The sequence below is a fragment of the Setaria viridis genome, chromosome 2 (assembly GCF_005286985.2).
Source record: "Setaria viridis chromosome 2, Setaria_viridis_v4.0, whole genome shotgun sequence".
Classification (NCBI taxonomy): domain Eukaryota; kingdom Viridiplantae; phylum Streptophyta; class Magnoliopsida; order Poales; family Poaceae; genus Setaria; species Setaria viridis.
In genome coordinates, this window is record NC_048264.2 from 47,322,156 (window position 1) to 47,343,354 (window position 21,199).

General features: G+C 42.1%; 5 protein-coding genes and 1 non-coding gene across 9 annotated transcripts; 2 read left to right on the forward strand and 4 right to left on the reverse strand.

The window, feature by feature from the left end:
- Positions 1-976: 976 nt before the first annotated feature.
- Positions 977-2,853, forward strand: LOC130494095 (calmodulin). Its single transcript, NM_001422303.1, has 2 exons — positions 977-1,186; positions 2,186-2,853. The coding sequence occupies exons 1-2, from the start codon at positions 1,111-1,113 to the stop codon at positions 2,557-2,559; spliced, it is 450 nt and encodes a 149-aa protein (NP_001409232.1). The 5' UTR covers positions 977-1,110; the 3' UTR covers positions 2,560-2,853.
- A 330-nt stretch (positions 2,854-3,183) lies between these two features.
- On the forward strand, positions 3,184-5,301 carry LOC117843953 (dihydrofolate reductase). Its single transcript, NM_001422304.1, has 6 exons — positions 3,184-3,314; positions 3,408-3,500; positions 3,699-3,797; positions 4,305-4,346; positions 4,665-4,896; positions 5,010-5,301. Exons 1-6 carry the CDS (start codon positions 3,198-3,200, stop codon positions 5,159-5,161), a joined length of 735 nt encoding a protein of 244 aa, NP_001409233.1. The 5' UTR covers positions 3,184-3,197; the 3' UTR covers positions 5,162-5,301.
- A 156-nt stretch (positions 5,302-5,457) lies between these two features.
- On the reverse strand, positions 5,458-10,099 carry LOC117843950 (CBL-interacting protein kinase 31). Of its 3 annotated transcripts, XM_034724741.2 has the most exons (16): positions 9,592-10,099; positions 9,435-9,502; positions 8,488-8,729; positions 8,292-8,354; positions 8,095-8,166; positions 7,792-7,899; positions 7,612-7,692; positions 7,447-7,500; positions 7,237-7,362; positions 7,047-7,136; positions 6,719-6,841; positions 6,509-6,619; positions 6,266-6,379; positions 6,023-6,079; positions 5,856-5,930; positions 5,458-5,773 (listed from the first exon to the last, which is right to left on the reverse strand). In XM_034724741.2, exons 3-16 carry the CDS (start codon positions 8,674-8,676, stop codon positions 5,696-5,698), a joined length of 1,341 nt encoding a protein of 446 aa, XP_034580632.1. In that variant the 5' UTR covers positions 8,677-8,729; positions 9,435-9,502; positions 9,592-10,099; the 3' UTR covers positions 5,458-5,695. The 3 variants fall into 3 exon arrangements, with proteins under 3 accessions (XP_034580632.1, XP_034580631.1, XP_072147805.1); XM_034724740.2 differs by lacking the exon at positions 9,435-9,502 and having other exon boundaries at positions 9,592-10,097; XM_072291704.1 differs by lacking the exons at positions 9,435-9,502; positions 9,592-10,099 and having other exon boundaries at positions 8,292-8,349; positions 8,488-8,606.
- A 612-nt stretch (positions 10,100-10,711) lies between these two features.
- Positions 10,712-10,784, reverse strand: TRNAE-CUC (transfer RNA glutamic acid (anticodon CUC)). The gene has a single exon. It is a non-coding gene; the product is annotated as a tRNA-Glu (tRNA).
- Positions 10,785-10,956: 172 nt separating this feature from the next.
- On the reverse strand, positions 10,957-16,338 carry LOC117843949 (alpha-L-arabinofuranosidase 1). Of its 2 annotated transcripts, XM_034724739.2 has the most exons (18): positions 16,121-16,338; positions 15,532-15,708; positions 15,306-15,360; positions 14,944-15,155; positions 14,672-14,793; positions 14,432-14,585; positions 14,163-14,232; positions 13,925-14,070; positions 13,799-13,844; positions 13,668-13,720; positions 12,885-13,029; positions 12,538-12,656; positions 12,385-12,456; positions 12,203-12,306; positions 11,984-12,040; positions 11,569-11,767; positions 11,345-11,488; positions 10,957-11,265 (listed from the first exon to the last, which is right to left on the reverse strand). In XM_034724739.2, the coding sequence occupies exons 2-18, from the start codon at positions 15,550-15,552 to the stop codon at positions 11,146-11,148; spliced, it is 1,839 nt and encodes a 612-aa protein (XP_034580630.1). In that variant the 5' UTR covers positions 15,553-15,708; positions 16,121-16,338; the 3' UTR covers positions 10,957-11,145. The 2 variants fall into 2 exon arrangements, with proteins under 2 accessions (XP_034580630.1, XP_034580629.1); XM_034724738.2 differs by lacking the exon at positions 16,121-16,338 and having other exon boundaries at positions 15,532-15,771.
- A 1,907-nt stretch (positions 16,339-18,245) lies between these two features.
- On the reverse strand, positions 18,246-20,253 carry LOC117843951 (probable serine/threonine-protein kinase PBL18). Its single transcript, XM_034724742.2, has 3 exons — positions 19,944-20,253; positions 19,212-19,852; positions 18,246-19,115 (listed from the first exon to the last, which is right to left on the reverse strand). Exons 1-3 carry the CDS (start codon positions 20,002-20,004, stop codon positions 18,567-18,569), a joined length of 1,251 nt encoding a protein of 416 aa, XP_034580633.1. The 5' UTR covers positions 20,005-20,253; the 3' UTR covers positions 18,246-18,566.
- Between the last annotated feature and the right edge of the window lie 946 nt (positions 20,254-21,199).

Consider the following 21,199-nt stretch of genomic DNA (forward strand, 5'->3'; position numbering starts at 1 on the left):
CTCCCATCTTCATTTTGACGAAGTGATGATAACACTGGCTTCTACTCTTATCATTGACTATTAGAAATTTGTTTGAAAAAGATGGAGAGTCTATACTTGAAGCCGATTACAAGTGTTTAGGAGGCTTTTGTCAGGGATAGCTTGACTACCATTTGAATGCTATAAAATATGTAGGCTCGTTGTCTTTTAAACGGACTAGTGTAACAATATAATTTAAGCTCAAATTTTATGTTCAATAAGAATTGCAACACTCATGTAGATGCATGATTTAAATGTTATGGACATGCTAATTTCTTGATTACTATGGATAATGCTGTATATTACCATCTTTGTCAAAACAAAAAAAGTAATTGGCGTCGATGTTTAGTGTGTTAAGGAACTTGATTGATCCATGAATGCTGAAAAATCTAGAGGATATTTAATCAAAGGGGCGATGCATGGTCAAACTAAGTTTAGATTGGACAAGGTTGCTAATGACATATTTTTTAGTAATGCTAATGACATGTTTAGGGCACAAATAATACCATTTATCCATATTCAAAATCATTGTCCCATTCTCAATTTTGTGTAGATCTGACACTTGATTTTCATATATGCAAAATGTTCAGTTTGAGGGACTTGATTGACCCATGAATGTTGAAAAAGCTAGAGGATATTTAATTGAGGGGGCTATGCAAGGTCAAACTAAGTTTAGATCGGACAAAGTTGCGAACGACATGTTTAGGGCACAAATAATACCATTTTTCCATATTCAAAATCATAGTCCCATTCTCAATTTTTGTATAGAGATCACACTTGATTTTCATATATAAAAAATGTTCACTTCGATTACCCGTATCGTATTATGTGTAAAGAGGGGAAAAAAACATCATTGAGTTTCTAAATGGGAAAAGGAATGCACGGGGTAGTTTGGGGATTTGGATGTGCCGAAGGTGACGGCCGCGTCTAGCGGCCGCGCGTATAAATCGGGGGGAGGAAAATTCCAGCGGACGCCACGCCACCACTGAACGCCCCGGGCCTTTCTTCCTCCTCCTCCGTCGCTTCCCACTCCCTTCCTTCCTTAATCCCGCGCTCGTTGCCCCGGTTCGATCCCTACCCACCACCGGGCTCATGGCGGATCAGCTCACCGACGACCAGATCGCGGAGTTCAAGGAGGCCTTCAGCCTCTTCGACAAGGACGGGGATGGTAAGATTCCCTCTTCTCTCTGACTCCCTCCCTCCCTCTCTCTCTCTCTGCAAGTTCGGATCGGATCTCTGTGGAGTTGTTCTACAAGCGCGATGCCTGCGTTCGGCTTGCGTAGCGGCATTGCTGCCTGTAAGTCTGTTTATACATGAGCGGATCCGATCCGGCCCGGATCTGACGAGTCGGGGGGCCACAATCCGGTCGCTGTCGGGTGTGCCTAGTGGAGAACTGGCGATGTAGACCCAAGGCTTATCTCCTAGCTTGACCATTTTGTCACTGGCTCTAGCGTCTCGTTGTCCTCTGCTAACGCGGATCCTATTGAATTCTGTTTTTCACAGCGTGTTCGAGTTAGATTCTCCTGAATTCGGTCCCCGTATCCGCAGAGGCATTTGGACGTTTTATCTTAATAACTTACTTACTCCTCTTAAGACTTTCGGGGAAAAGTTAACTTGAGCCAGTCTTCCTGGCTGTAGCCTGTGATAGTTCAGCCGCTTAATAACACCACTTTCTCCAATTTAGGCTTTATATATGCCTCAGGTTGACCCGAGAGTGGTGAGACTTTAAGAATTTATTATTCAATCAACATATGTAAGTAATTATATGCTATAGCTCCAACAAGTTACCAGTGACGTTTTTATTTTTTGTTCGAACACCTCGTTCCCATTTTTCAAAGTCCTTAATGTTCACTACATTTGGGGGGAAAAATAAAGATGGACTGGTTTATGTTAGACGAGGGCACTTTTAGCACCCTGGTTAGCTAACTTTTTGTTGCCATGTACACATGTTTTGTCAAAAGTGGATGATTAAACCACTTAGCAACTGCCCTGGTTTCCACAGCATTCAAAGTTTTGGCTGGTACAGCCCCTTTTGACATGTGGATCTCCTCAAACATGACACGTAATGAATCGTTGCATGCATTTTGAGTCCACTATTTACCTAATTATAATCACACTGCATTGTTCAGGATCTGATTACAGAATTGTTTGTCGGTGACTTGTGCAGGTTGCATCACAACCAAGGAGCTGGGTACTGTCATGCGCTCACTGGGGCAGAACCCTACAGAGGCTGAGCTCCAGGACATGATCAATGAGGTTGATGCCGATGGCAATGGCACCATCGATTTTCCAGAATTTCTCAATCTTATGGCTCGCAAGATGAAGGACACCGACTCAGAGGAAGAGCTTAAGGAGGCCTTCCGTGTGTTTGACAAGGACCAAAATGGCTTCATCTCTGCTGCTGAGCTCCGCCATGTCATGACGAATCTTGGTGAGAAGCTAACTGATGAGGAGGTGGACGAGATGATCCGTGAGGCTGATGTCGATGGCGATGGTCAGATCAACTATGAGGAGTTTGTCAAGGTCATGATGGCCAAGTGAGCCACCGAACCATAATCTGAAGGCGGAGAAGATTGTGCATTGCATATTAGTCAAGATGCAACTCTTATTTCATCAACTTGCTGTGAAACATTCTATTAGCTGTAGTTGCTAAAAGGACAGTGCAGTTCCTGCTATGTTCTTCTCTCCTGTGTGTTTTCAGATCTCTTGTTTTATGTGAACCTGTAATGCTTATCCTGCCTGGTGTGTACTGGTTGCAGTTGCTCCCTTATGTAGTTATATTTTTTTTTCATCAACTTCCGCTTGACTCAGTATTATTTGGATGGCTGGCTATTTCTATTGCCATGGTATATTTGTTCAGTTGATAGGTGCTACTGTGCTTCAATGCAAATTTATTCAATCTGAATTGCTACTGTGCTTCAATGCAAATTTACTCATTCTGGATTGCAGGAAAAGATTGTTTAGTTTAAGATGCAATAATATGAACTAAATTTGAAAATTTATTTAAGCAAAATACAGTCTTGTCCTTGGAGTGGTAGGTTGCAACCATATTTTTGTTGGGTGATAGCAACTTGCAGCCTTGGAGTGGTAGGTACCAGCTACTACAGCGCCCCTGGTCTTTAAGGTTCCAAGTTTCTTGAGTTGTCTGAATTTGCACTGTGCCTTGGGGAGTTGAGCTCATGGAGCAGGACAAGAAAGCAAAGGTGCTGTGCCTGCATGGCTTCCGGACAAGTGGGAGTTTCTTGAAGAAGCAGATCAGCAAGTGGCACCCTTCTATCTTCCAGCAGTTTGACATGGTTCTGCCCTGGATTCGAAGATCTGATTGATTGGTTTAGTGGTCTACTCTCTGTTTTGTTTTGTTCTTGAACAATTTTTTTATGGTTTTTCAGGTATTCCCTGATGGCATCTTCCCAGCTGGTGGAAAGTCAGAGATTGAGGGCATATTCCCACCACCGTACTTTGAGTGGTTCCAGTTCAATAAGGTTAATGCTTCGGATTGCTTCAGATGAAACCAAACTGAAATAAGTAGTTATCATGGCATTCTGATACATGATCTATATTTTAATTACAGTTTAGTCATCGTCATAACATAGTCCATGTCTTAGCTATTCATGCCAGAGATGACCACTCCGTCATTTTCATTCCTATGTGCCGTAACACTTGGGTGTTTTTGTACACAGGAATTCACTGAATACACAAATCTAGATGAATGCATTTCGTATCTATGCGATTACATGGTGAGAAATGGACCGTTTGAAGGTCTGCTTGGATTCTCCCAGGTAAAAATCAAAACCAATGAAATAACTATTACTGAGCACCTGATAGTTGAGTGTCCCAATCTCTTGTCTAATTTGATATTATATAGTTCCTCAGATTCGTTAGTATATGATGATATCTGCATACTGAATTTGGGCTAAGCATTCGCATATCAAACATAAAATGCACCGAACTGACACCTTTTGAGCTGCTGTAAAAAAAAATCTATCTAATACTTTCGGTGGAAACTGGAAACCCAGTGATGTCTTGCAATTAACCTCTTAATTTCCTGCTACCCAAGGTGCACTTCTGATAGGATTATAACTCACAAGCACTTTGATGAGGTCCAAGCAGTTGGATTGAGTCGTGACCTTTAATTAATCAGATCTGACTTACTGAACGATGCTGTGGCTGTCTTTCAAGTTTCAAGTTTCAACCTGTGTTGAACATATAGTGGACTTCTTTTTTTTCGCCCCCTTGAACAACATATGGTGGAGTCTTGCACCTTATTTGTTCATTTATCTTTCCAGGGTGCAACACTTTCAGCCCTTCTGATTGGCTACCAAGCACAGGTAAATTTCTACTCCTAAATTCTGTAGGACTTGAGTTAAATTCTAGCAAAAGACGAAGATGCAGCAAACTGTGTTTGCAAATGTTAACGAATGTACTGTGAAAGATAGCAATAAGCTTTGGTACTTGTGAGTTTTGTGGCTACTACATACTAAATAAAGCTTGGCCCTTTTTCTGGGAGAATATAAAAAATGTGAATTTTAGTAGTCATAAATGGCACAACCATCCTGATTAACTGTTGTAATAACATTAACTTGAACATGGAAACTTAAGCAGTGAAGTTGGTTATGCTGAAATTTGCCTAACCATATGCAATATAGGGCAAGGTTTTGAGTGATCATCCACCAATTAAGTTCATGGTCTCAATATCTGGGAGCAAGTTCAGGGACCCAAGCATCTGCGATATCGCCTATAAGGACCTGATCAAGGTGAAATCAGTGCATTTTATTGGAGAAAAGGACTGGCTCAAAGTACCTTCTGAGGAGCTTGCTTCTGCCTTTGATGACCCCCTCATCATAAGGCATCCCCAGGGCCACACTGTCCCCAGGCTTGGTTCGCACTCTCCCCAGATCGTCTTGTTCAATTCCATGCCTCCATGGAATCAGCACAAGCGCCGTGTTTATTTATTGTACTTCCTTGCTGATAGTATGATAATTCTTTTGCAGATGATGCATCTGTGAAACAGCTTTCTGGATGGAGCTCAAGCATCCTGGAAAACATCAAGAATGAAGATGTTCATGTTCCCAAGGCCTTGGATGCAGAGGAGAGCACTGGTGCAGAACTTTCAGAAAACCTGGTGGAACAAGTTGCTGCTTGAACGTGCTTGCTGCATGGTGTGGTTGTGTTGTGTTTGAACATTCTAGTCTTCTATAATCTTATCCCAAGAAACCCGTTCGATCGACAAGTGTATCCCATGTGCTTAAGAATAAAAATAATTCTCTGAAGTTTCAACTGAAACTAGTGGGTTCGAACGTTCAGTGTAATGTACACGTACTTTCATTCGCAAGGTATCCTTGTATACCAACTTTGTTGAGATATAACGACGGTCCGTTTCCGTTTGGACTTTTGCCAACTAACAAGCATTCATCTCAGCTGTCCAGAAAGATATTCGGAGAAATTTGAACAAACGAATATGAATAGCCGAACACCATGTCAGTGTTTCACTACAGGAACAACCAACCTTCTGGCCTATGCTTCATCTACCTCTTCATTCATCAAAACCTTCAGCTGCCTTTTTCAGGCGAAGCCTATATGTACATTACTACATTAGGCATCAAATTTATCTTTTGTAACAAGCGAGCTATGTACAGGGAAAACCAAGTTCTGTAAGCTCTGAACGTCTGCGACTGCTTCATGGTGTGGAGGTTCTGTCTTCATCATTGCACACCCAAACCACGTCCTTCAGCTCCGTGGACAGAGTTCTGTAGAACTGTGAAGGATAGATGTGAGTTTGGATACTGAATCGATGATTACAGTTACTTGAGTTTGCAGACAGAATTTAAAGACAGTACATTTTGAAACTCCAGAGTATCTCCCTTTGCCTTCTTCAGCTCAACCACATGCAGGGATGGGGCGACTTGGAAAACCTAAACATGCCACAGGATAATGTTTCAATTCGTAATACTCTTTTATTTCCCAAAAAAAAAATATCGCAGGGTGTCCTACTGTCCTCCCTTACCTCAGTGGCGACATTTAAATTTCCTTTTCTTCCTGCTTTTGGGTTCTCCATTAGCATCTAAAAAGAACAGTGGGTGAGATAAAAAGATACAAAGATTTGTCAAGATTCAGGTCATGGGATTGGGGGGGTTATAAACATGGTTTTATTTATTGATATTCAATTTTTTCCTTCAAATCTGTAGGATTAATTTGAAAGCTATATTGTGATAAATAGGAACATTAGAGGCCAGGATTGTCATCATACCTTGTAGTTTTTCTTTTGGATATCGAACCCAAGTGGCTTAGCAGCTTCTTCTATTCTATTGATAATTTCTTTCGGAGGACATTGCGATGCAAATCTTGTTTCCCGCTTGTACTTCTGTCAGAGATTAGCAAAATTGAGCTTCTCATCACAATGGCACAGTTCCAATTGCTTTATAGATAGTGTGTATAGCAAAATACACTAAACTGAATCATGGTACAGTTCTGCAACTCCAAATATTCCTACCTCATCAGATTCAAAAAAATTATCCAGATTCAGCCCCTTGTTCATTGAAATCAATTCAAATGCATTCATCGAAGCTGGTTGCCCTTCCATTTCCTCTGTCACAAGAAGTTCCTGGAAAATGTACAACATGGTCAACTTAATCATCTCATTTCAACCACGAAAAGCCTCAGTACTTTCCAGGTGATAAGCTGGTTCAATCAATTAATTCACCTCTGAGTCTCCAAAAGCAGCGTCAACATCATCTAAACTAGCTTGACATTTCTCGTCGAAAGCAGGTGGCTTGTAGCCTTTTTTGAACCATGGATCTTTTAGTACTTGAGGAACCGTAATCCGCTGGTAAAAAACAATGGAAAACCAAGTAAGACAGCACTCCACAAGTAGCATAGGCATTGGAGAAACACAAAAAGGACATAATATTTGTAGAGGAAAAGCCATTCAGAGTGTGAAAATGTTAAGCAACTAAATGTTTAAACTCATACAGTACTTGTGCTTCATGAAAATCGTTCTTTTCCACATTCCTATTTCAGTAGCAACTTACAGTTGAAGGATTAGGATCCAGAATTCTGGTGATCAGCTTCTTAGCTCCAGCAGAAAACCAAGACGGACATGTAAACTGAGCTCCTGAGATCTGTTAACAGAGATTAAATTAAAAAATATATCCTAAAATGTTAGAATTTTTTAGGTGTTGTTTTTTGCATAGCAAGAGGTGTTGTTCCATCTGTATGTACCTTTTTATAAAGGGATGCGATGTTGTCATCCTCAAAAGGCAGATATCCTGCAAGCAGCACAAATAGGATCACCCCACACGACCAAAGGTCTGCAAGGGCACCATCATAGCCTTTGTCATCAATAACCTACATAAAGGATAGAAATTCGTGTTAGGCAAACTTATTTTTGGTTAAAGCAAAAGACGAGGAGCTGTAAAAACACATAATTACCTCTGGAGCAACATAGTTAGGTGTTCCACATATAGTATGTAGCAGTCCATCATTCTGCTAGCATTGAAATAGTTCAAGAATTGTAGTGTAAATTAGTGAAATGCAGTGAAACAGAATGAAACTGCAATAACTTCGGTAATCTTTCAGATTGTTGTCTGATAGTACCTTCACTTGGTCAGATATAGCACTTAAACCGAAATCAGAAATTTTGAGGTTTCCAGCAATATCAAGTAACAGGTTCTCTAGCTGGCACACGAGAAACATCACTGTGTCAGTTTCATACTATTTTGCTAGATCATAACTGATGACACAAACAAAGCGCATAATCAAGGGTCAGCACTACACCTTTAAGTCTCTGTGGTATACGCCCCTACTATGGCAATAATCTACTGCATTTATCAGCTGTTGAAAGTATCTGCATGCTTCATCCTCCTTCAATCTTCCACTTGTAGCCTGATTGTGAATTCAGACAATAAATTACCAAACTTTCATGCAAAGAAAAACAACTACGGTGCTATATGAAGCAGGGACATGTCTAATATTTGTATATGTAAAGTTTAGGCTAGAAAAGCAGCTAGGGTACTACATAAACTACATGAAAAAAGAATAAGATCAAATATGATGAAGCAGTGATATAGTAGAACTTACAACGATATCGTGGAGCTCTCCACCCATAACAAATTCCAGAACAATGTAAATCTTTGCTCTACTTCCCATCACCTGTTATAAGACAGAAAAAAAAATAATCCAAATGGTTACAAAACTTTAGATCTGGATGTGCATATTTCTATTTCAGACGATGTAATAACGAAAAATTGTTTGTATATGTGAAGTTTAGGGTTCACCTCATACAATCGGACAACATTGGGATGTTGTATTAATTTCATCGTGCAAATTTCCCGCCTAATCTGCCATATAGTTTAGAGTGGCATCAATAATTTATCTTTTTTAGTAGATATGACAAACAAAACGAAAGATTTGAGGAAACTTTCCGTGCACGGTGAAAATCAAGGAAAGTAGCACACAGTTTTAAGCCCCCACCTGTTCAAACAATTTGTGCTTCTTAACCTTTGCCTTGTCAATGATCTTGATAGCTACGTGCTCCTCAGTTTCCATGTTCTTTGCAATCCGGACCTTTGCAAATGTTCCTTCCCCAATTGCGCGCCCAAGCTCATACTTGCCAACACGGCGCTTCACTTTAAGTGAAGCAGCTCTCTTGGCCCTATACATGCTCCAAGACAGTCTTCCTAATCTCCTTGAAACCAGTTCTCAAAGACCTGGTACTGAAGGATTAAACTGGGTGTGTCAGTATATTCATTTTGCAGCGAAAACTTAATGGTTCGGCATTCAGAAGACAGTAGTAGAGAGAAACGGTAGATATCGATCTGAATCCATTGCAGACACAATTATAACAGCGCACATCTCATGTTACTGAATCGAGGAGAAAAATTTGGAGGGAAATGGGGATAGAACTTGGTGTCCTGTCGCAAAAGCAAACCTGTACTGAATATAGTAGTAATCTGCAAGGCGCAAAGCCTTTGTCATACAAACTGCAGACAACCTGAGACACTAAAACTGCAAGGTAAACAGTCATTCAGGCTCGAAAAGCAAAGCAGATCACTAGATGGGCAATGTAGCATGTATTAGAAAGGGATTCAATGAATTGGATCTCGGCATTCACTTGTTCCCTAGTAAAACCCCTAGACACTGTACACCAAACAAGCCATTCAGACCTGGCATTTTTTCAGAAAGGCCTGAAATTTCAGAGAAACGTGGGGCTTTTGTGATTCGAAGCATTTGCAGGAATCGTGTTTGGGATAAATGCACAAAACTGAATCTCAGAAGGTATACAAATCCAAACAAGCGCGACTGCTGCAGATTGGCAACAATTCTGCAGCAACAGTAGGAAAGGGGGGCAAAACGAGAGAAAGGCGAGGATCAAGGCGCAACTAACTGACGCGCATACAAAGACGTCATGGCTGCCTCACCTCACTGCCTGATCCAAAAGTCGTCAGAGAAGGAGACGACCGGCCCAAATGCGAAGGGCAATGCTAGACTGATGAAAATCGCGCGCAGATGTGGAGTCAAGCGGAAGAATCGAAGAATAAACGGGAAACTGGAATGCTCAAGTGCAGTGCAGTGTACCTTGAAGAAGCGCGTAGAGCGGCGTGGTCAGGAGGATATGAACGTTCCGAGCGCCAGAAGAGACAGAGGAGGAGAGGCGAGGCGGTTTGGATTGCGGGGAGAGAGATGTGTGGAGAAAGAGAGAGCGGTAGGAAGGAGACAGAGCAAGCCAGCAAGGGGACGAGGAGAGGCAGAGGTTGGGAAATGGCAACAAGACAGGAGAGAAGACAGGAGAGAAAGCAGCTTTTAATCTACTAATTTGGAATTAGCTACTAGAAGTTGCAGTTAGTATGAAAACTCCAAGCCGAATTTGCCCTGCAATGACAACGAGCATGAATTGAAGGGCGACTTTTGGTATTATAATCTGTTTTTGGAGGAGTCATTGTTTGTTTATGAGGGGGGTGGTGGACGTGATTAGCATGCCCATTGCAATGCAGGCTTTTATTAGTAGGAGCATTTTAAATAAAACGATGAGCAGCAGCTAGGCATTGACATTGTTAATTTTGTTAGCCATGGATCTTGACTTGGATCCAATTGGGGTTGGGTTTATTTGGCTGCTTCTTTCTTCTTCTATTTGAGATAGGCGTCGTGCCTAATGCTCTTTGTTTGAGACCTCATGGTGCACAAGTAGGCAGTTGGGAAGGCAATGCAAGCGGGCATCATGCGTGCATGTTCCCCGTGCCATGCCATGCCAGTAACTGACGCGGCAAAGCCAGCAGAATGGATACGACTAGTCTATCGTATCCATCATGAATCATCAGGTGTTGGCCTCAAACTGACGACGACCTGCACTGCAGGGGAAGGAAGGTAGGGAAGCTTCCTGGCAGCTGCGTGCTGCTCGGACGGACGCAGGTCGCAGGTAGGTAGGTGGGTCAGTTGCGTTTGCGTCCTGTAGGCACCCAACGGCCTTGGACACTTGCATTCGCGCTACGTCACGGACGCACGGTGTTGGCTCTGTAGCAGTAGCAGCAGCAGTAGCAGGCAATGCAAAGCAGCACCAACGCTTCAGCCTGCTGCCGCGTCGCAACCAAGACGAGAACGGCAAACATGAAAAAGAGGGTGGGGAAAAAAAACAAAATAAAAGAGAAGCGCAAACAAGAGGAGAACTGCAAACATGTGAAAACGAAAAAAAAAAAGGTTGTTCCGTTGCCGGGACTCGAACCCGGGTCTCTCGGGTGAGAGCCGAGTATCCTAACCAGCTAGACTACAACGGAGCTTATTGGTTATGCCAAGAATAAGGCTAGTTATCATCTGGTCACAACATACACGGTTGCGCTCTCCACAGCACAGCAATATTGGAAAGTGTTCGTCTCAGCGATGGTTCACCGTTGCAAGACAGTCACGGACTAACAGCTCAGGTGAAAGCTGTACTTCTGCACAAGCTGCTCAACCAATGGTATCTTGAAGACCAGACTTTAGCAAAGGACATGTTTAGGACAATCACCGGTAGCGTACGTAGTATAATCTACCAACTAATGATACTGGAGCAACATAGATGATAACTAGTACGTACGTAGTATCTATTCTCTCCTCATCGTCGATTTGGCCGCCGTAGCTAGTACAGCTGCTGCTTCTTCAGATGCTGGCATGCTTGCTCGGCTCCAGCAGCAGGTCAAACGAGGTCAGGGAGTACGGCCTCACGGACACACCCATCTGCTGCTTCGCGTTCGCCAACGGGCTCGACACCGGCACCACCTGCACAGTTTCATCCACCAAACATTCCTCCTTAGCTTGCTAGTCCGACCTCAATGACAGATTCAGTTAAACTACCGACCTTCTCCGGCTGCTGGAAGGAGTTCTCGTCAAGCGGACTGCTGGATGTTAGAACCGTCTGTTTCGATCCAGACTTCTTGATGCCGTTCGCCAGCCCTGCCACAGAGACATTGAGATCCACGGCTCTGCTCCCGAAATTGACCACCTGCAACACGATTTCGCATCCACACTCCATATTTGCTCCTTTTTCTGATTGCGGAAACATAGAAACAAGACAATTATTACCTTTATCCTGAGGTAGGTGCTCTTGTCTTTAGCATTCTGCCAAGTGATGGCAGATGCAACCAGCTGATCGTAGTTCGAGATCTGAATGGTTGTAGGATGAAGGGCAGCACCACTTGAATCCTTGAAGAAGTGTAGCATCCAGTAGTTGGGGCATCCATAGTGCTGCCACGAATTGAAGACGATGGCATCTGGGTTCCACCTAGTTTCACACATTTTTTTTTAAAAAAAGAATCATGTGGATTATTCAAGTACATGACAGAAGGAAATCATTATGAAAGTTGGATAAAAATTCAAATAGTTCCTTGCGGAGAATATCAGATGATTAACAGAATGCCAGTTTATCTTTAAAATCTGTGCAAGCAGAAACAGAGACTTCAAACCGTAACATGTTTCTCTTAAGATGCTGAGTCCGTACCTGCGGTCATTGTCATTTACAAAAAGGGGTGCACAGCTTGCCATCTCGACCACATCACTGCAGTAGCCAAAAAAGAAGGGACAAGAAATTAGGTTTGCAACATATTTTTTCTAATAAAAAATAGTATCACGCTTTAAATTTGGTAGCCACAAGCAACACAGATCTGAGAATTGGTTATATGGCACAACACTACAATGAAGAAGAAAGAGTAAAGCTAACCTGTTCCTTTCCAATCCAATGAGAAATGCAGCTTCTGCTAGTGCTGCTACCAGTGTTCCTTTGCCAGCATCATTCCCAGTCACAGCGTACTCGCTAACAATTGCCTAAAGAGTCAGTGTTCCCCATCATTTCTATGTGTAAGTTTTGCAGAAAACACTGCAGATATAGAGAGCAGAACAAACCTTCGGTGCACTACGTGGTGTGTTGTCAAACATACTAGTTCTGGAAAACATATTACTCGAAGAGGTGTAGACCTGCATCCCAAAAGATGATGCTTTTTTGTCAACCATGTAACAATTTTGCTCAAGCAACCAAGGAAAGCATAGAGACATTACATGAACATCATACAGATCAGCAGGGTTGGATGGCGAAATAGTGGACCTATCACAACTTGATATAATGTTGATGTCAGGGTAGGCAGCCTTAATCGCAGAATAAAACTTTTGGTAATTTCCTGTCAAATGAAAAACATAAGAGCATGAGCCTTCTACTGCTTTATGCATAACTGAACATAAAAGGCACACTGGACTATCTTCTTACACATCAAAAGATAACATGACTGAAAAGTAGAACCTACAGTATTCATAACCGATATGCAGAAAAAAAAATCACTAGTATACAAACATGCCAAATCATGTTAGTTCATGCATATTTTAAGTGGGTATATAGTTGAACTATAAACCTCTGTAGTAGAGCATCCAACATTCTTGATTTCCTATCGAAACATAATCAAGCTTAAAAGGTTGTGGGTGTCCCATTGCTACACGAACTGAACCCCAAGGTGTTTTGGGTCCTCCCCTGGCAAACTCGATGCCATTAACAACATCCTGAAATAGTCAAAGCATAAACAAAATGCAGAAAATAGCAATAAGAGGGTGATGAACAAGACACTAGAAATTTAGTCGACTTGTAACAGGCAATACTGATGAACTCGGTGACTTTGGAACTGGAAGTCCCAAAGCCAGGTATTATCAGCATCAGATCAGGTGAATTAGGGAATAGACAACAGTAACAGTAAATTCACCTCTTGATCCACTAAAACAGTACTACTTGCCCACCTCACATGTCCCCATCAAAACATTGAGACAAACATAACTGTAAGCTCGTGAGTTGTGAACTGTGTTTTTATATACTAGTTATTGTTGTCATGTGTTCACATAGCAATTGTCACTTGATAAATATGATCATTTTGCCCTCTGCACAACAGATTGGAAATGCTAAGATGTCCTTGAAATTCATCATCAGGAAAAATTGTGTACTCGAATGCTTCCATGATTTGTTCAACTTCAGTTAACAAAAGATAATTAATGCAGATGATTTAAACTGTCAAGCTAAAAAAACTAACATTTCTTTTGTCTAGAAAATGAATTATAGAAATAGAAACCATGGTGTGCAGTAGTTAACTCAGTCATATTCCATTCTTATATCAAAGGAAGATTTGACTGAACAATATGTAAACAAATACCTTAACCAATGATGCAATTGTTGCAGTAGAAACTTCTTCATTAAGGCTTGCTCCTGGATTGTTGGAAAGAATTTCACATCATAAATCAAGTGATTAGCTAGACCTCAAATATCTTCAGGGACTGAAATTACCATCATTGACCACCCAAACCGGTGAAGCACCAAGGTCTTCAGCCAACTACAGTACAGAAATAATGAATATTAAATATATTTACATTAGATATCTTAGGTTCAAAGTCAAATTACAGGTATAACTACCTGAAGGAACTCAAAAAATCCAAGTCCATCATCAGTCCAGTATCCCCAGGCATCATTGAAGTGACCAGGTCTTTCCTCCCATGGTCCCACTGTTTCACTCCACCAAAATGCATTTCGTAGATAATTTCCCATGGCATAGTTACCGCCTGAAACATGTAAGATGTATACCATCACCATAAATACATGTACACTGTTTAACTTGACTTTAGACTAGCATAAGAAAATCAAAGATATAAACCTGGGAATTTGAGAAACTGAGGCTTGAGATTGGCCAACATCAAAGAAAGATCTTTCCGAAAACCATGCCCCTAAGACAAAATTTTAATGAATAAAATGTCAAACGATCAATGAGCCTCTAAGTTGGAGGAAAATAAAGCATAACTTATAACTATAGATAGTTGGGCCAGTTGAAATAGGTTAACAGATATGTTACACCAACCAATAAGAAATAACTGACCACTAGAAAATAAAGAATATAAAAAGCAAATGTGAGTAATAGCAGGATACCATGTAAGTGTCCAATGGCATGACTGACACTTGATCAAGCCAAATCACCCCGCTTTTGCTGGTTGTAAGTTGAAGCCTCGAGTTGGTATTATTTTGGCTGGACTTCAAATGGAATTCTATCTTTGTCCATTTTGCAAAGGATTTCTTGCTACCTCTGAAAGTGCAGCAAAAAATCACGTAAATATTACATGAAAAATGTACGCATCCATTCATGCTAGCATTAACAGCACAATACATTACGTGATGGTATGAGCAGCAAGTTTTTGTAGACCATCAGAACTTGTCAATGAGACAGTCAAGGACACTGCGTCTGATGACCTAATATGCAGGCTCACCTTATAAACCTTCCCTTTTTCAATGTTCTGGAAAAGAGAGAGAAACACATCACACAAGGCAAGGTAGAAAAGGTAGCAGCATTTTATAGGATAGATAATATCACGTCAGCTTCACAAAAGTTTATAGTTCCAGTATGCATATTTTTTCAAAAACATAAGTAAATGGAAATACCATACCATTCCCCAGTAACCAGGATTGTAGACCCCAACACCTCCGGATGGGCAGGCATTGGTTCTTTTTGAATCACAAAGAACTTCCATCCGAAGTGCAACTGGATTACGTTCAAAACATGATGTCCGATCAGTTCCAACAATGATACTTGATTCATCCCCAATGATCAGCCATGGGTCAATATTGGAAGGTGTATTAGGGCCGCCAGCCTCGAAACCTGGAAGTAACTTTGTGAGAGCGTAGCGTACACAAATTAAACAAAACAAAAGGAGAAGTGGAGAAATGGACACTTCATGCATTAAATGAAACCTGATACTAACTTTATCGGATATGGATGTAGAAGTAAGTAATAGTTGCTTTTCATTACCTCTGTTGCTTACAAGCTCTGCCCACAAACCACCAGCTCCAGCATGGTTGATCTCCTACAAGTAGAACCAGAAACTTCAGATTACCAGTTTTCCTCAGGATAACCGTCAGAGCAGAAAAACAAAAAGAAAATGCTTCTGTTCTTTTGGTTTCAGAATTTGAATTGTTGTGCCACCAGATGAACTGATTCTGCTAACTTAAAAAAACAATTGTAGCTTGACTCTCACCTCAAAAAAGATACCGAACATCTTATCAGGGATCTTCCTAACATTCTGCGGTGAGGCATCCACGCTCAGCTGCCCAGTTTGGCTCTGGCCCTCCACACACCGAGCAGACAATGTCCAGCACAAGACACACCCAACAACCAGGGCGTGGAGCAATGAAGCAGCACGGGCTCTCTGTCTCTGCACGCCCATTGTTCTCAGTGAGTGAATTCATAGCTCAAAACTCAAAGGGCATTCTATATATACGCACACGCTACTATGTTAAGGAACTAGCAATTTGTGCAAAAAGGAGTTGCACGAGTGGAAGCAAAGATAGCCAACAAGCAGACGATGATGAGCATGGAAGATAAGAACGGACAGGGACGTCAGCATTCTGTTTGAAGCTTTACTTCTCCGTTCACTCACGCACTACATCGCGGGGAAGCAACAATGTGCAATCATTTATCAATTCCTCGATCTAAAAAAATCCGCTCAAAAAAATTCCTCGATAAAATCAAATGAATAGAAACGAAACGAAAAGGAAATCTATGGTGGCCAATGTCGCGGGGAAGCAAAGCTGCGAGTTTTCCCCACTAGGGTTGCGGCGGCTCACCAATGTCGTCGTGCCGGGAGGAGGTAGCACCAGTGGGGGCCGGCCACGAGGTGTCTAGGGCTCCGCCGTCCCCGCATGGAGGTCGCTATCGAGCGGGCACGCGGTGCCGCGGCGGCGGTGGAGACGGCAACCGCCCCGCCGCCGCGTCAGTGGGATTGCAATCGGCGTCATCGGACGAGCATAGTATCAGGAGTGTCGTCGCTTCACGGCTCGGGTTGGTGGCACTACTGCTGCCGGGTTGCTTCGCTTCTACTAATCTCTCTCATCGTGCTTACTATTACTAATCGGAGTGAAGTCTTAGCTAGAATTCCGAAATAGATACTATAGAAAAAAAAATTCTATAAATTCTAAAAAAACAAAATATCTGATCGGTAGACTTAAATCATAATAGTCGTATGATCTATTATATTTTCTAAAAAATTACCCACCTATACTATTATGAAAATAGCTTAAAGTAATCCCATGAATCTATATCTAATTACCCACCTCTGCCATTATATAAATTAAAATAATCCCCTAAATTTGCAACTAAATTGCCCACTGTTAATACTTTAAAAAAATAAAGTAACCCTTAAACTTGCATGTGTATTACCCACATATGCCATTAATCCTACATTTCAATCCAAATCACCTTAATTAAAAATATACATCAATATATGATTCTAAATCAATATATGATTCTAAATCGTCCATTTCTTACACTATTGGTATATGATATAATAATTAAGATATATATGCATGATGTGTGTCATCATTTATAAAGATATAGAGGAAGTAATGAGAATATAGATTTCTATGTTAAAATTATAGCTCAAACTTAGGGTTCATTAAACAAATTCAAACGCAGACCTATGATGCAAAGTGAAAAGTTAAGATTATAAATATGATAGAAAATATTATAGATTAATTACTAACTAAAATGCATCACAACCGGAGTATATATCTAAGTATTATGTCGAATATTTAACAAATGAGGGGTAACTCAATGTAATAGTTCTAAAAAAATGTGGTCTTATTTTTTCCATTAGAGACTAAGCATTAGTTCCCATGAGACACGCTAAAAAAAGGCAAACCCTAGAAATTCTCGTAAAAATAAAAACATCAATCAAACATCAATCATGTAAACTCTAATAATCATAGTCATTGATCTATTATATTTTCTAAAATATTACCCACCACTAATAAAAATATTCAAAAAATAAACTCTAAACTTATATCTAAATTACTGAGCTTGACCACTAATAAAAAATAATATAAGGTAACCCCACTCATACATATCATTATAAAGCATTACTTAAAATGTCATTCTAAATTTGTATCTAAGTTATCTACGTATGTCGTTATTAAAAATAATCTAAAGTAAAAACCTAAATCTTAATCAAATAATCTTCATGCGTATCATATAAAAAGTCCAAAAGTAAACTAATATATGATTCTAAGTTATCTATTTTATGTCATTGTTAATATACTAAGTTAAAGTATATACACATGATGAGTGTCACTATTTAGACTATTTATATATGTATGTGAGAAATTAATGAAAAATATTAATTTTTATGATAAACATAATATATGGAGGTGCGATACAAATGAAAAGGTGTGAATGTGAATGAAAAAATGTATAGGATAATTACTAATTAAAAATTAATCATAATTGGACAAAGATAAGTATATGTCTATATGAGTATTATGTTGAAGTATTGAAAAATGGGAGAGCAGTAGGTAAACAATTTTGATTATTAGTTAGAAATTTAATTTCTAAATAATTTTTAAATGCAATAGCTTTTAAAAATATTAGCCCGTGCGGGAGCACGGGTTGTACTAGTTCTTCTAATCGTCTCCCTGAAACGCAGACCACGACAGTTTAATATGAAATTCAATCTGCTGATGCAGGGGAATTACGAGTTATGCGCTCTGCATTCTTGTTTCTCCTATTCTCTCACCAAAAGAAAAAGGGGAAAAAAACATTGTTCTCCTTGCAAAAAAAAAAAAAAGGGACGAGTTTGCGTGCACGTCTGCATCCTGCAACGCTTACTGAAGGAAGCTGCTCCTAATACGTGTCAATTGTCGAATTTCAGGCTATCCGATCGAGAGTCAGACCGCTTCATCTTTAAAATAACCAAGGTAAGAATTGACCCTCGTGTTTAAGAATTGCAGCTGTAGTTGCAATAGCAACAGGCAGTCATCACTGCCGCCGCTGTGGGTACAAGAAACAACCAATGGTCCATTCACACACCAATCTGAACTGAAAACAAACCTATGATCCGTACATACAACCTATATCATCCATGCTGAATGCCTAGCCAGTATCTCAAGCGTGTCTCAACCCAAAATTAAAAAGAAAATGCCATAGCTCTATCCAAGTTTCTCTCATTCTAGTAGTATACACATGTATCAAACGAGCAAACAACTAACAAGGTATAGTACCTAACCAGTACAGTAACACCTAGCTAATTAAGCTAGCTCTTGACCTTGGACAAGTTGGAGACTTGGAGTGGCGGCCTGATGATCTGTGCACCGGCGTCGTCGATGAGGCGTAGGAGGACCTGTGGTGGCTCTGCTGCTGCAGCTGCTCGAGCTCCGGCAGGATGCCGTCGGCCATGGTGGGGCGGTTCTTGGGGTCATTGTCGAGGCACCGGAGCGCGAGCGCGGCCACCTCGTTGGCCTGCTTCTTGGGGTACTGCCCGCCGAGCCTGGTGTCCATGATCCGGATGACCTTGCGGCGCTCCCCGAGCTGCGGCTTGGCCCAGTCCACCAGCGTCGTCGCGCTGGTGGCGCCGGTGGTGGACTGGGGCAGCGAGCGGCGCCCCGTGAGCAGCTCCAGCAGCACGACGCCGAAGCTGTAGACGTCGCTCTTCACCGACAGGTGCCCCGTGGCGATGTACTCCGGCGCGGCGTAGCCCCGGGTGCCCACGACGCGCGTCGAGACGTGGCTCCTGTCCCCCGTCGGCCCGTCCCTGGCCAGCCCGAAATCCGACAGCTTCGCCCGGTAATCCTTGAGAACAAGGAATTATTCATGTCAGGTCGTCGATCGAAACTTCCATTGGTAGGACCAAACCAAATAAAAAGCAAATAGCACTACACTACTCACGGCGTCGAGGAGGACGTTGGATGACTTGAGGTCGCGGAAGATGACGGGGTTGTCCTGGCCGTGCAGAAAGGACATGCCGCGCGCGACGTCCACGGCGATGGACACGCGCATCGGCCACGACAGCGGCTGCGTGCCCCGCCGGAACAGGTGGTTCTCCAGGTTGCCGCGCACCATGTACTCGTACACCAGCAGCTTGTTGCTGTCGGAGTCGGAGCAGTAGCCCACGAGCCTGACGAGGTTCTCGTGGTGGAGCTCGCCCAGGTAGGTGACCTCGGCCAGCCACTCCCTGTGGCCCTGGAAGCTCTCCTTCTTGAGCTTCTTGATGGCCACCATCCGGCCAACGCCGGGCTTGGTCGGAGCAAGCGTCGCCTCGTCCATCCACCCCTTGTACACGCACCCGAACCCGCCCTCGCCAAGGTACGAGCTCGACCCGAAGTTCTTGGTCGCCGCGCGGAGGTCGCTCATGCTAAACGACTTGAGCCCGTCCACCACGTCGGAGCCGCCTCCACCTCCACCTCCGGGCAGCTGCCCGGAGAAGGCCGACGACCTGCTGCTGCTGCGGCGCGACGCGAGCTTGGCGGTGGCCAAGCCCAAGCCCAAGCCTGCCGCCGAATTGTTGGACGCCGTGCTCCTTGTCACCTCTGATATCGATCGATCGATCATGGTAGAAATAAGCAACATGTATGCACATCCGATTCAAGGATTCAGGTAAAACTGCCGTATCTTACTTACTTGATTCAAATGGAGTGGAGGCATTGGCACACTTTGCAGAGCCCGTGCAGCAGTTCCCCATTGGACAAATGGAGCTGATGCAGACTCCAAATGGAGCACAACCCTAAGATAGGCTCTGAATAGAGCAAGTCGTAGGTGACTATAAGGCAGGCGAGGTGCATGGAAGTCAAGGGAGGGACATGCTGACAAATCCTTCAGTTGACTGACTTTGGCAATACATGGAGGCTTCCAGTTTGTCAGTCAAGCATGCGCGAAGGCTTTATTTTTCCCAGCCACTACTTACAGCTTCCAAGATATTTCTCCCACAGGCTTTATTCGTTATCTCCTCAGTTAATCACCTATAAACAAGTCCACGTCAGGACATTTATATGTTATTGAACTGAAGTCTTTGACAGCTAGCTTCAACTTTTTGCAGTACCAAACAAGGGTTTCCTACGAGAAGATCTTGTGGTGGAAACTAAACAAGATCTACAAATTGCATGCATATTGCATCAGCTGGCCACAATAGTGTCAACGGAGTAACACGTCATGTCAAGTGCCGTAGCTGCTGAAGATATGTACGGGAGTTAGCGGGTAAGCACAGAATTTTTCTGCACCTACTAAAGGATGGAAACTTTCAAGTATCGCTGTTGACACTGTCAAGCTGATAGATACTCCAACGATCACTTTACGGCGATTGCATCCTATCGTAAAGAATAGAGACAAGAAAATTGCCCTAGTTCAGTACTTGTGGTGATGAAGATGATGCAACACCGCGGTGCCGTATTGCCATGTGAAGTGAAGTATAGTAGCTATAATTCAGTTGAGAATGTTCATATACTAAGATGAGATCAACCAATTGACAGGTGGCAAGTACACACCGCATGTGTTTACAATGTCTGCTTCAGAGTTGTCATTTGGAGATGATGGGGACTTGTGTGCTGCTCAGATATGGATCGACCAGGTAAAAGTCACGGGTTATAAGTTTCAAACAAGATCGTAGGCTTCATTTGACCTTGCGACTAGTTTTTGATCAATTCCAAACAAGCTAGGCCATAAGCTTTCATTTTGGATTTAATACATCTGCCAAGTGCCAACGTAATCATTCCTTGAGACAATGAACTTATGCCATGTTTGTTTTAGCTCTTGAAACTCTTTTAAACTTATAGATCATGGATCGTGGAAAGCTGGATTGTGAAAGCTGAGGGTCTAAAAGTTGAAATAAATAGACCCTATTTAGATTATGAGTGGGTATGATTGTTGTTTGCAGGCTGGCT